Genomic DNA, 13,263 nt, shown 5'->3' with positions numbered 1-13,263 from the left:
GTATTCGACAATGCGATAGTTCTTAAAATCGCGTATAAATAATTTTGCATAGGCTATCCGAGACATACAAATAATCTTTAACAAATCTACGGGCGAACACTTTGCAACTCCGGGCACGATAGGCACGTAAGTTAACGATCCACAATGACTCATCAAGGCCCCGTATATATACGCATTTTAGATTCGCTTCGGTGAGCCGATCTACTGAAGATATTCTTATCATTCCAAAGAGTATACAGAGGGGTTTGGGGAGATCTATGGCTCAGGTTAGTGCATGTAAAGAGAGAAGGGCGGCAGAGAAGGATTCATAAGGTTAAGGGTTAACGTTAGGAGTTAGGGGTTAACAGGGTTGTATGATGCATGCCGTCCGATATGAGAAAGGGTTAACAGAGTTTGTTTCGGCGCATTTCCTTCTGACTCGGAAAAGGGTTAGGGTTTAGAGAGAGCCGAGTCATGACCATCACAGAGTTGGTTCCGTTCACTTCTCGACCAAAGAGCTCGATTTTCATGCTCCTTATATTAGTTATATATGCTCCTGAAGAAGAGGTCTCTATATGTCAGCAGTTTTCATGTACACACCCAATTTCCAACTGTTGCTCTCACGCTCGCTTCTTGGTTTGGCACCACACTGGACACTGCCATGCTGGTCTCAAATTTCACTCTACCAGACATCCCCTCCACCTAAATACAAAGTCTATTCAATGACTGCGGCTATCATGCATGGCTTACTCGTTCTCTATCTGTTTGCATCAATTTCTAATCTGAAAAAGTTTAAACCTTTCATTGTACAGTTGCATTGACTTGCCAATGTCTAATTTAAATTATTTTCTCACTGACAATTTCAATTCAGCAAAGATCGAGTATACTTATGTGTCTGTTTTGCATACTTCCTCTCGACTAAATCGATATAAGTATAAGCTGAACGTACATCTTGATAATTACAACGCTGTTTTTTGTACGCTTCGAAAAAACTGTACTTTTTCGGTGAAGTTGAGCGGCCGTCGAAACTCAGGTGGCATAAACCAGCTTTTTAAGTCCAGCAACTGCGGTGATAAAACAAAGCAAATCCAGCAGCCACCTTCACGGCCATAACTTGGCCGTATCTTGCCGTACTTATCCAGATTTTCTGCTCAGTTTTTGAGAGCTCAGGATCCGGGCAGAAGATTTTATTTAAAGGCAAGTCGAGGAAAAAATTCCTGTGACAAAAAAGCGCTGAGAGCGAAAAATTGATCATCAAAGCCCCGTAAAGTGGGAAATTATATCGAGGGAAGGCAGGGACCTGGCGCTCTTACGAGGGAAGGCAGGCAATTTGATCTATTCGTACAATCGTGCAGAATATGTCGGATGTTGTCTGTTTTTCTTCAATTTCTCACAAATAGTTTTGCGATATTCACCTCTTAGTTAATTATTTTTCAATTGATGGAGTTTTTACCTTCTGCTTAATTGAATCTTGAGTGACTGCTTTAAGACTGATAACTGTTTTCTTATATCTTATATAGAATACTACCAGGAAAATTAAACCTCAACCAAATCAAGATAAGACAAAATTTAATTTGATTTATTTAAAAATCACAACGCACACCCACGCTGTTCGATTAAACCTTTAATCCAATTCAGGTTACAAATTACATTCTCCATCAGTGTAACATCTTGAACACTATTGCGCCCTTTTGGACGAGCCGCTTTACATAAAAAAAGCTACTTATAAAGGGCTCCTTACCTTATCAAATATAATCAATATAATCATCGGAGATAAACGTGGCCTTTGAATTCCCATTCGTTGGCCGCTTACAAGCCGCCTCAAATTTTCAATGGCAAAGCTCTAGTAACTTGATTACTTGAACGACCAATACGAGTAATTAGATTTCCGCCACAAGCCAATCACATTGTAACCTCGGCCTACATTTTTATATTCTAGGCCTACATTTTTTAAGGCAAGGCAAATTTTTTTCATAGGACACGGAATGTTGTTAGGGTGTGAATTCCATCGACTGCGCCGAATTTTTAACAATTTCTCATAGGATAAATAATAAATGCACATTTTTATTGTGTGCTAATGTTGAGTATAAGTATACAAGAAGTATACCTACATCCTGTCGGGTCGGGATAATACCTGGACCTGAAATTTCATGTTGACTTAGCGGCAACTTTGTGAGACATTGTGAAACAGGAGACTTGATAAAAAATTTAAATTGTTTCCTGGTGGAATAGGAGTTACTACATATTACAATATTACATATTAGTAATCCCCGATTACAATCGGGGATTAGGAGTTATTTCACGGGGGTTAATATTGTTTTTGCTCTTCTTTAATCCCCATCGCTCCAGCTGTGTATTATTACGTTGCTGATTTAAGTCCGGTATATCTACTGTATATGTCAATGAATGTCGTAATTGTCATCTCTTCATGGCACCGCTGGGATTGCGTGTTAGCTATTGTTAATATTGACTTTAAAGGGTCCAAGCGATGCTCGGGGAAGTATACCGAGAGTAAATAATATACGTAACGAGAATCAATATTTCTCATATTAATAATTAATAGCTAGAGGAATCGACATATTTTTGTATGGTAATAATCATTTGATAGGCCAAATTAACTCCCGTGTGGTCTAGTGGCTAGGATACGCGGCTCTCACCCGCGAGGCCCGGGTTCGATTCCCGGCACGGGAAAACCTTTTTGATAATAAATGAGGATTGTTAATACGTGCATTTTGAAGTAATACGTTGATTCGTCTCCCAAGTAAGTGGTTCTACTGCAGTCAGGAACAGATACTCCTGGAGGGAGTAAGTGAAATAGAAATTAGCCTCGAGAAATTTATGATTTTTCTAGGCGATGATTTGTCCACTTTACACTTACTAAGTCGGCTGGAGTTACTTTGTAACTTGAAAATTTCTTATTCCGTTTTTTCTAATATGGTCGGTTCACAGTCATAGGCACTTATTTAACAGAATGCAGTAACAAACATAGAAAGAAACAAATCTCACGTGCCCATAACCTCGTATCTTTAAGTGAACTCATTGACGTTGACATTTATTTCGCAAGTATTTACTCATCAGCGCATCAGAGACATTCCGAGTCAATCGCAACACATGGTTGAATTAATACATATATTAATTAATCCAACCATGACCGCAACCGCAATTGTCCGAGACGTGAATTCAAATATGTTTTTAGAAAAAGACATAATCGTTGCATCAAATAGGCAGGAAAAACCATTGAATTTTTGATTATTCAGCAGTTATAAGCTATTAAAATTGTTTTGACATGATGCAAAGTCATTATAATTTTATTGCATTCCAGAGATTCCCACTTTTAAATGGTCCAGTGCTCCTCTAATTGAACAGTTTTCTTTCGTTCACGTATTTTCCTTGGTGTCTTGGTTTTGCGGAGAAGAAAAGAGGAGGTAAATATTGAAATGTTTCTGGCTCTCCGACGTAACTCTTTAGCGTTTAGTTGTACATTTCTGTCGCCTTTCGTTACTCGTAAAGCGGTATGGGATAATGGGTGTTTTTTTCTCGTGGTATTCGAAGCTCAATTCAATCGGCCCTCAATATATTGGAAGTACTATGTAGTCAATTTTGTCCTTATATCTTGTTGATAATAAAAGGTAGGAACGTCTCAATTCTCAAAGGTACCGATGACACGTTGGTAGTCGGTACTATGGTCGCGAAATTATTCACAAAAGTGGCTTGAGGCTTCTAATAAAACGGACACTTTTTCCTTATTAAATTACTGCACGAATTACTTTTTTGAGCTAATGATTGGCGGAACTACACCTCTCACCTCCTACATGTATCTGTGCATATTAATAAATAACTTTAATCACTGACTGCATTTTATGATTATTATCAAAGAATATTTCCTACATGTACGAGAACTGCGATATCGCCTCTTTGAATTAAACACTTCTCATGTTCTCAAAGAATTGATATGTTATACAACTATTTCTCTGTGTATGCATCAATTTATTAAACCAGTCGGGCAGTGGCAGTTGTAGGCACATGTGCCAACTTCAGAGCTAGAGGTAGTTACTAGGCTAGTTAGGCTAGCTAGCCTAGTACAGTAGGTACTACCGTAGGGCGTAGGCTACTAGCTTGAGAGTTGAGATCAACTCCTGATTCCTTTACATTGATCAACATTTGCAGTCTGTCTCCAGCTTGGGAAAAGTCCCTACTTTTTTCTGAAATATCGCAACTCTAATAATCATACAGGCTAGCTAAATTCAGTAGGTATGAAATCTCATGACATGGTGACAAACTAAATACTTTTTAGAATCAGATCAATTCTAATTTCCTTATTTACTCAAGATTTAATCCAATTTCTTACGTATGATAATGCTGGTATGGCTAATATTGGGGCCCAATATTAGGTGGAACATGGAAATGATGTAATTCTAACATAGCTATAGTGCTCAAAGGTATTTGTGGGCAGAGACGGAGTCATGTAATCTCCCAGTGGTATCCATGATACTTAACTGGTCTACTTATAGGACACAAAAATTAACTATAGGGACGGAGAGTCTAAAAAACTCTGCTTTGGCCTCTTGCCACACAGCCACTATATATGTCTTGTGGCTCTAACGTCATTTATTTTTGTCTGATTGAAAGAAATTGCTGTTTGCACTTTGCAAACGTGTCATTTAAAAAAATGTTCAAATTCTGCAATCTGCAGTACTTCAACCGTTCAATGCTCCCGCCAAAATATCCTGCAGAACATAATGGTAATGAGTAAAACCAAAATGTTTTGTTGAAAATCATTTAGTTGAGGTCATGTCAGTTGTCACTTGTCAGTGTGGTCACTGGTCAGACTGCATTATTATGTGTTCAATGGCCACTAAAGTAAAGACAAATATTACTGTTGCTGTTTCTAGGGTGAAAATAGAGATTTGGAGTAACATGTGCATAGCCACAGGACATTGTAAATAAGTTTGCAGCTTGTAAATAACTTCATGGCCAAGAAATGAAATTCATGGCTCAAAGAAATTAAATCACAGCTGGCAAATCTATACAAAAACGGCTAGAAAAAATCCAGTTGCCGCTCACCCAGTAGATATATTTCATGCCTGTTAGTCTCTCTGCATAACTCTCTTGGTGTCAAGTCTCTCTGACTTGACACCAAGACTAAGTGTTCTGGCCATCTCAAGGCAATCTAACAGTTGACCAAACTGGTATTCTTTATTTGAATTTTTTCCTTTCATTTGTGTTTAAATATTTCTGAATGGAATGAGAATAACTACCACTAATTGAGGTGTGGCACTTGTTGCTCCCACTCGACTCGAGTGGTTGATGCTCCCAGACTGCCCAGGTGAGTGGTTGCTGGTTGGTGCCCCCATCAGGGCAACAGGTGAGTGGTTTACATATGCCCCTAGCCTCCAGGTGAGTGGTTAGTGTGTCCAGGTGTGAGGTTGGTGTCCCCAGGTGTGTGGATAGTACTCCCAGGTGAGTGGTCAGTGCTCTTGGTGAGTGATTGGTATCCCCAGTGTGACTGCTCTGGAGTGGGACTCTGTATCATTCCTCCTAGACTAGAGCTCTAGGGGTGAAGCAGAGAAAATCAATGAAGAGCCAGAGTGTCAAGAGAACCATAGATAAGGGTTATGCCTTAAAGCCCTTCTGACCCAGAAGTTATGGATTTGACCCTAAACTCTTTATATACCTAGCATATAGGCTATGGGATCAAAAGAGCACCTTGTTTGCTTGCTTCAACATCCTTCTGTTGAAACATGAATAACTGAAATTCCAATGGCTGCTTTTCACTCTCTCACTGTGGCATGGTTCTCCTTCCTGAGTACAAAGCCTTTTCTACCATTTAACCATACATTCATGATTTCATCATCCCTAAAATGTGATCTATACTCACAGCCCTCCAAACCTAGAAAGATGCATGTCTGTTTCTACCTAATTTCCTAATACAGATTGGTCCCTAATGACTCTTAAATCCCTATTCAATCTTTAATGCACAGATTTTTTCCCACTTCATAGCTACCATTTTTATGCTAAAGGCATACTCACTCAAATGACTCAATGCTTTGCTATTTGTCAGGTTTCTAAAAAAATGGGTTGAGAAATTTTTTACCATTGTTTGTTCAATATATAAATTTTTTTTAATTTCTCAAATTAGTTTTTTCTTTCATAGAATTTCCTCCTCATGAGCAAGATTGGAAAATTCATATTCATTAAGGAAATCTTGTAATTCAATCATGCACTTTTTCAGCCATTATGTTAAAGATAATTAATTTGGTGTGGATCTTCTGCCTATAAAAATGGTGGAATGCTCTCCTAACACTTCAGAAAGTAGATAGTATATTCCATGCCTGCACAAGTGTTGCTAGGCAAAATTCCTTTCCAAAATCATTGTCACCAATTCCACTGTTACCACTTGACATCAAATTGTTCTTCAATATAAGCTGCATAATTTCTTTGTTGACCTTTTATGTGCGCAAGATTTAGATCTGTGACATGTTGAAAATTTTCACACAAGAAAATTCTGAGAAAGGAATAATGCTTCCCTCTAATAATTTTATGGTGCATATGTGCCANTCACACAGCAAACGGAATTCGAACACGTGGATGACGGCATTACGTATCAGTAGAATTTGAAGCGCGGACGGAATATGCCTCACCACGTGCCAAATATTGCCACACACAGTGACGGAATAAAGGGATTTGGTAGGTTTGCATCCTAAAGGCTTTTACATAAATATGGCAACATTTTGTGACGTTTCATCGTTGCCGACGCGTAGTACGGTGTTTCGAGAGTCACCTAAAGCAAACAGAACTTGAGTAACCCATACGGTTATTTTTTATAGTTTTTCATTTCTCGATGCGTCCTTAATGTGACGGAATATACCGCGTTTACCCTATAAGCCGCATAAGTCCTTTGTTGACCTTTTATGTGCACAAGATTTAGATCTGTCACACGTTGAAAATTTTCACACGAGAAAATTTTGAGAAAGGAATAATGCTTCCCTCTAATAATTTTATGGTGCATACATGCCACTGCAGATATTACATACAACAGTATGTGCATCAGTGCATACAATTTCTCACATTTATTTGAACAACTTGCAGCTTTTTATGCAGTGATCATTACTAACTACATTTTAGGTAATATAGTAATCACTGATCTGCATGATTTTTTTAAATTTTCTTTTATTCATATACTTTATATGAAATATAATCAAAATTTTTCATTTCAGGTTGTGTAAGGTGCTACTTTCAGAATGACCATCTATAATATGTACATGTTTGACCGCAATGGAACATTGCTTCATTATGCTGAGTGGCACCGCAATAAAGAAGCTGGAATGTCACGCACGGAGGTCAGTACTATTATTATTCAGTGTTTAGATGACAAGAAAGATTTATTTTCATTGAAGAATGTGTATTGAAGGTATCAATGTGTATATCTTAATTATATTTTACATGCAGCTTCACTTTATGTCTCACATTGTTACTTTGATTTGTTGATTTTTTCATTGATGAGATCATTATTTTATATTGAATTCTAAAGTTTAGTAGGTTTGTTTTAAATTTTTGTCTTGTGGATTTTGAGCTTTGCAGTACATTTTATCTGTAAGTGTTACATTTGAGATTTACTTGTGTGAGTTAGATTGAATTTTGACCAATTTCAAGATTGAAACCCTATGAGTAATTATGATTGCCAAGTGATTTATCAATCTGTATAATTTAGCAAATTGCCAAATTGAAAGAATGGGATGAAAAAGCCCATGTTTTCTAAGACTTGATACTACCTCAACCTTTTAGCAGGCAAGTTACTTGATATGCCATGTGTTTGATGCTATATTATCATTTCTCTGCCTATCTCAAAACATGTGCCCATCCCATCACTCCCTGCCATGCCCAGGAATTAAAAGATGTACATATAAATGAAAGTTTTGATATGGGGAGTGAAATTGACACTCTTTCCACATTTTTTGAAAAGTCAGAAGAGGCAATATCAATTTAATTGATTTAAAGTAGCTTCAGAAAATCAAATTAAATTGCAGCTTGGTAGTTTCCCTTTGAATATGAATTGATAAAAAATGTTAACTTCATTTAGCGTGGTGACCGCTTCTTATAGAACTTCAGCTGCAATTTACTTCAATATCATGCAAAATTTTGAAAAGCCACTATGAGTATATTAATTTATAATTCTCAATACTTTCTTGTAGTGGCTCTAGAAATTCAAATATAGTAGTACTACTGTCATTTTCAAAATCCAATTTCAAGTCTTGTAAAACCATCACCAGCTTGATAATGAAAATTGTATTTTCGAAACGTTGCAATATATTAAAATGTCATTTGGAAACCTGCTTTTTGATCTCCTGGCGCCAGCAAGAAATTTGGTTTGACTCGTTGAAAAAACAAACAAGAAGATTATTAATAAAAAGCATGCTCTGGTCTTCAATCAAACTTGCATAAAAGAAAATATTCAGCTGAACTACACCAAAATTTAAATATCTGCATATTTCTATGCTTCCTTGTGAAAGGGTTTTAACATTGTATTCATCCTAGAATGAGAATTTAATAATGGAATTCATGAGTACTATAATTTTATTTAGGTACATATTTTTTTTTTACAGGAGGCCAAGCTCATGTACGGCATGATTTTTTCCCTCAAGTCATTCGTGTCTAAGGTCAGTATGTTTCTTATATGATTTTTCTGTATTTAGAACATACAAGAGAAGAATAGTCAACATATGCCTGAACTTTTCTTGTTAAATTTAAAAGTCAAATCTGTAATATTAGATATTCACTGGGAGGCAGAATGATAGCCTGCAGTGGGTTTTTGTTAAAAGATTCATTTTCAATATAAATATGAATTTGGATTTCTCCCTCTTGAATATTCACATATCTATAGGTACCAATTTTTGGTTTCTGTATTATGTATCATATAACAGTGAAACTCTGTACAATTTATTTCTATAATTTCCATGTACAGGCAACTCATTCTATCATAGTTTTTACATTTTGCTCAAGTTTACAACATTTCACAGGTTTCTCCCCTTGACATCAAGGATGGTTATCTGCACTACAGCACCAACAAGTACAGATTGCACTTGTATGAGACACCATCCAGGTTACGAATTGTGCTAAACACTGACCTGCTAGTACAGAATGTCAAAGAACTTCTGCACCTCATATTCTCTCAGGTTAGTAGCTCCAGAATATAAAAATATATCTCAGTACTCACTGCAGTGAGTGACAGAGAGCGCATTTTCTCGTCGACGAAAACGTAAAGTCACGGACGGACAGACAGATTTGGGTTTTTCTTTATGCTGATATGTTGAAGCATAACCGCCATAGTACGAGTTCAAACTTTCTCTGTAAAATTTTCAGTCATCTCTTTGTTTATTCCAGTTTTTAAGTGATCTTCTTCACCAGGTGTACGTGGAGTACGTAGTGCACAACCCTGAGTGTGCCCTGGGGCAGCCCATACAAAGTCAGCTGTTTGCAACGCGCCTAGACGAGATCGTGAAGCAACATCCTGGATTTGCAGTGCGCAGTGTGTAAAGTTGCAGTGCGCCGTGTGTAAAGTTGCAGTGTATACTGTATAGTCATCACAGCAATCGGATTCGACAGTTTTGGCAAGTATTCATACTTTTTCATTGTACTCTTTGATGAGCAAATTGTTCAGACATGATCTTTAAAGAATTCCTTGGTAAGTACCTTCATCTGACGTAAATATTTGGAAACTAATATGGTCGAACATTTAATTATGACACTGAAATTGGAATAGTCTGAATATAGTGTTGGAATAGTGAATATAGTGTATAGTGACTGAATAGTGTCTGAATATGACACTATTATTCTTTAATATCTATTGTCAACTTTTCTTCTGTCAAACATCGCATGAGTTCAACATTTTCTGGGATTATTACTTAATTCTTTTAGTTAATCAGTAGATCTATCGTTCCGTTTCTTAGCCTTATTTATTTATTCTTTCTCCCAGCCTTTATTGGTCAGGGTTAATTTCTACACGGCTTTGAATTTACCCGATCATAATCTGCTGTGGAATGCTCCTTTAGTACGGGAATACAAATAATGTCAGCTAGTTTAATGAGTGAATAGCGACAAAACAAAGGCTGTTTTACCTACTTTGTGTTGGTATGCGGACCACTGCGCATGCTCGTGCCGATCTCATTGCTTGATAGGATGTAATGTTATCTTCCATGAGGTCACCACAGCTTAGCTACGTATCATTTCTTCTTATGTTCTGATTGGCCGTTTTTCTTTGATACGAGGTACTATTCCAGAGTTAAACATGCGAACTGGTACTCATATATAAATATGGAATTTATTTATAAGTGATGTGCGTGAATCCTTTATTGTTAGAACATGATGATTACTGACTAGCTAGAGAAGACGTCGGATGTTTTTTGCTTCGAATCGACCAAGTAATAGTTGCCAACCTGTAAAAATTTGTCACCCAATTCAACAACACTTCAACACTCCTTGGATATCACCCATTCCATTTGTTTTATGCTCTATTGAATATATGAAGCTTTTGCATGGTGATTCACTCCTTATTGTATATTCCATAGTATTATCAATAGAACAATAGATACTGTACGTGGTATTTCAAATGACTTGCATGTGCACTCTAAATCTGCCTTAAATTACAGTTCTTTAGTATCATAGGACTGACATTGTAAAGGGTTCTTTTGTTTGTCGTAGTCCTAATTGATATTTCATGTAACGAGTTGTTTGTTTTTGTACAGTTTCTACTGGGAATTGTTTCTTTAACAGTTAAGTTGACATATTGCGAACAAAAACTACATGGAAGGCTACGCTGCTCGTGTTTTAATTGAGAAACCTATTGCCTATTGACAACGTATTGTATTTTATTAACTAGAAAACGTGTTGATAAGTATTTATTATACATTGTTAAGTTTTGTTTACAATTTAATATTTTTGTAATTCATATTTGTTTGATTAACCTATCGTGGGCTGCTAGTTTTCCAATGGTCGTTTTTTTTACTAAATTCAAAATATAATAGAAAACCATATGATTATTGTTCAGTATTCCTCGATGAATGAATTCTCACACGTATTAATGCTAATGAATATATTGCGACTATGCAAAGATTCCGTGTTGGCAGACAGCTATGGTTGAAAAAGATTTGGTTTTGTATATGAATTTGTTATTTGTGTACTGTTACTCAGAAAGCGCTGTACAATTCGGGCAGTTTTTACTAAAAATTTTTTATCCACCCTCAAGGTTTCATTTGATAATGTCGATTTTCTGACGTCATACTGCTCAAGTAACTCGCCCTAAAATTCTGCGTTATGGAAGGAAGATAATGGTTAGCATTATTGCCGAGATTCAAGGGTTATGACAATTAACATGGTTCACCCTAAATATTTTCTGTGATTTGTTTCAGTAGAAAACTTAGCTGAGAAACGCAAATTATATGTCTAGTTTGTTGCGCTGTTGCTTAGGATTGTCGATCCCTACACTACACACAATTTGAGATTCCCGTCATCTCAAATCCTTACATAATACTTACTAAACTGATAGAAAATTGATTGTAGAAAGATCAGTTCAACTCATTCATAATTCTGAACTACCTCAGGGCTCAGTCCCTTTCAGCTTCTGTTTCGAAATTTGACAAAAGATGTTAGCTTGTACAGGGTCCGCCATATTTATGGCAACGCATGTTTTTTTGTTATTTCTCAATGAAACAATCAGGTGTATTGTTTTTTTTTTTATTGGATGAGCTAGTAGCCAATAATCACCTAAACAATTCTCAGACATATTTAATCAATATGACCACCCTTATTTGAAAAAAAATAAATTAATTAATCAATTCTAAATTCTAATTAAAGACATATAATAGTTAATGACGGCCTCCAATCTACGCGGGAAAGCTTCGCAGGAGACACGCAGCATTGCTTGAGGGATCAAGTCCCATTCTCGTGTCAATTTAGACTTCAAACTATCCAAAGAACCATGAGGTGTTCTGCAGACCCTATTCCCTAAAATCGCCCACACAGTAAAGTCGGGAGGATTAAAATCAGGGCTTCTCGAGGGCCATTCATTTTTGCTAGTGAACGCTGGGATGTGACCCTGAATCCAGTTTTGGGTCATGTTTGAGCCATTTTGGATATAACCGCTTCGTATATTCTTTACATTGTTATTCTCTATGTAACACAAGAACTTTTCTGCTGTAAAATATATGCTAGACCCCCACTCTGGCTTCATTAGATTTTCTCCTTGTGAATAAATTTCTTTATTCTAGGGAAGCTCGTTAAGTTTCACTGACTAAGTAGCATCAGTAATGGATTAAAATTAACACTTTTATTAATTTTTTTGGATTAGGTTTTATACAGAAGTGCACATTGGCAATAAATCACTACCTCACGTTGAGTTGATAACAGCCAAAGATGTTTATAAAGTAATTTTTCATATTGAATGTAAAACAGAGATTCATATTAAGAATGAAAAACAGATGTCCGACAGGCAATGAATACGTGTGTGTAACGTCTTTAATTCCTTACATGTGGCATGTATACATCAACACTGATTACTAACATCTCTACATTCCATTGCCAGGTTTTCCGGGCGGAACTATGCACATCTAAACCGATCTTGACCTCATTGAAACGACGTTATTAATTGACATAACCTTCCTGCGAGCGCTTCAGGAATTTTTTCTGTTTAAATTTTATTCATCGAGTTAAAGGCTGATCGATTCGGTGATTTTAGCATCTGTTAACACGCTTAACCTTATCGAATCGAAACCGATCTTCATCTAATTAACAACGAAGATATATATTCTCAATTCATTCTTGCGAACGGATAAAAAATCCAATAACCATCGCAATACCGTATTGTAAATAAATAGCTTCGTTATTAATTACGTGAAGATCGTTTTTTTTACCAAGTTTTGCCTGTAAAACCTGCTATGAGAATTCGCCCCACAGGGATGCGAGCGGTATTAGTGACAAGGATGTTTGGAGTCATAAGTCGAAATCGGCCATTCTTCACCAGACAATACGTAAAATTCGAATTATATTCTTGATGGTAATTGTTAATTCTATGTTGTATGGAAAATGCAATTTTTATTCTGGATGGCAATTGTTAATTCTATGTTGTATGGAAAATGTAAATTTTATTCTGGATGGTAAATGTTCTATGCTGTATGGTAAATGCTGCTGCCACAATGCAGCTTGGCCTATGCAATGGTATATCGCTTTTTATCATGGTTCTTTATTTACAGAGTGAATATCTCAACATCATGCTTTTGCTTCTTTTGAATG

General features: G+C 36.5%; 1 protein-coding gene and 1 non-coding gene across 4 annotated transcripts; both read left to right on the top strand.

The window, feature by feature from the left end:
- Positions 1–2,598: 2,598 nt before the first annotated feature.
- Trnae-cuc lies at positions 2,599–2,670 on the top strand. Its single transcript has one exon. It is a non-coding gene; the product is annotated as a tRNA-Glu (tRNA).
- A 674-nt stretch (positions 2,671–3,344) lies between these two features.
- On the top strand, positions 3,345–10,867 carry LOC108681779 (trafficking protein particle complex subunit 1). Of its 3 annotated transcripts, none has more exons than XM_018170856.2 (5): positions 3,345–3,404; positions 7,197–7,319; positions 8,583–8,636; positions 8,997–9,152; positions 9,385–10,867. In XM_018170856.2, exons 2-5 carry the CDS (start codon positions 7,221–7,223, stop codon positions 9,511–9,513), a joined length of 438 nt encoding a protein of 145 aa, XP_018026345.1. In that variant the 5' UTR covers positions 3,345–3,404; positions 7,197–7,220; the 3' UTR covers positions 9,514–10,867. The 3 variants fall into 3 exon arrangements, with proteins under 3 accessions (XP_018026345.1, XP_047740600.1, XP_018026346.1); XM_047884644.1 differs by lacking the exon at positions 3,345–3,404 and adding an exon at positions 3,446–3,491; XM_018170857.2 differs by lacking the exon at positions 3,345–3,404 and adding an exon at positions 4,741–5,305.
- The last annotated feature ends 2,396 nt before the right edge of the window (positions 10,868–13,263 follow it).

Source organism: Hyalella azteca, unplaced genomic scaffold (genome assembly GCF_000764305.2).
Source record: "Hyalella azteca isolate HAZT.00-mixed unplaced genomic scaffold, Hazt_2.0.2 contig15776, whole genome shotgun sequence".
NCBI classification, from domain to species: Eukaryota; Metazoa; Arthropoda; class Malacostraca; order Amphipoda; family Hyalellidae; genus Hyalella; species Hyalella azteca.
Note: the sequence above shows the minus strand (reverse complement) of the source record. Positions and strands in the feature narration are given on the sequence as shown.

Coding starts and splice junctions, on each gene's coding strand:
- LOC108681779 (XM_018170856.2), top strand. CDS start 7,221: ATGACCATCTATAATATGTACATGTTTGACCGCAATGGAACATTGCTT. Junction 7,320..8,582: donor CTGGAATGTCACGCACGGAG/GTCAGTACTATT, acceptor TTTTTTTTACAG/GAGGCCAAGCTCATGTACGG. Junction 9,153..9,384: donor TGCACCTCATATTCTCTCAG/GTTAGTAGCTCC, acceptor CTTCTTCACCAG/GTGTACGTGGAGTACGTAGT.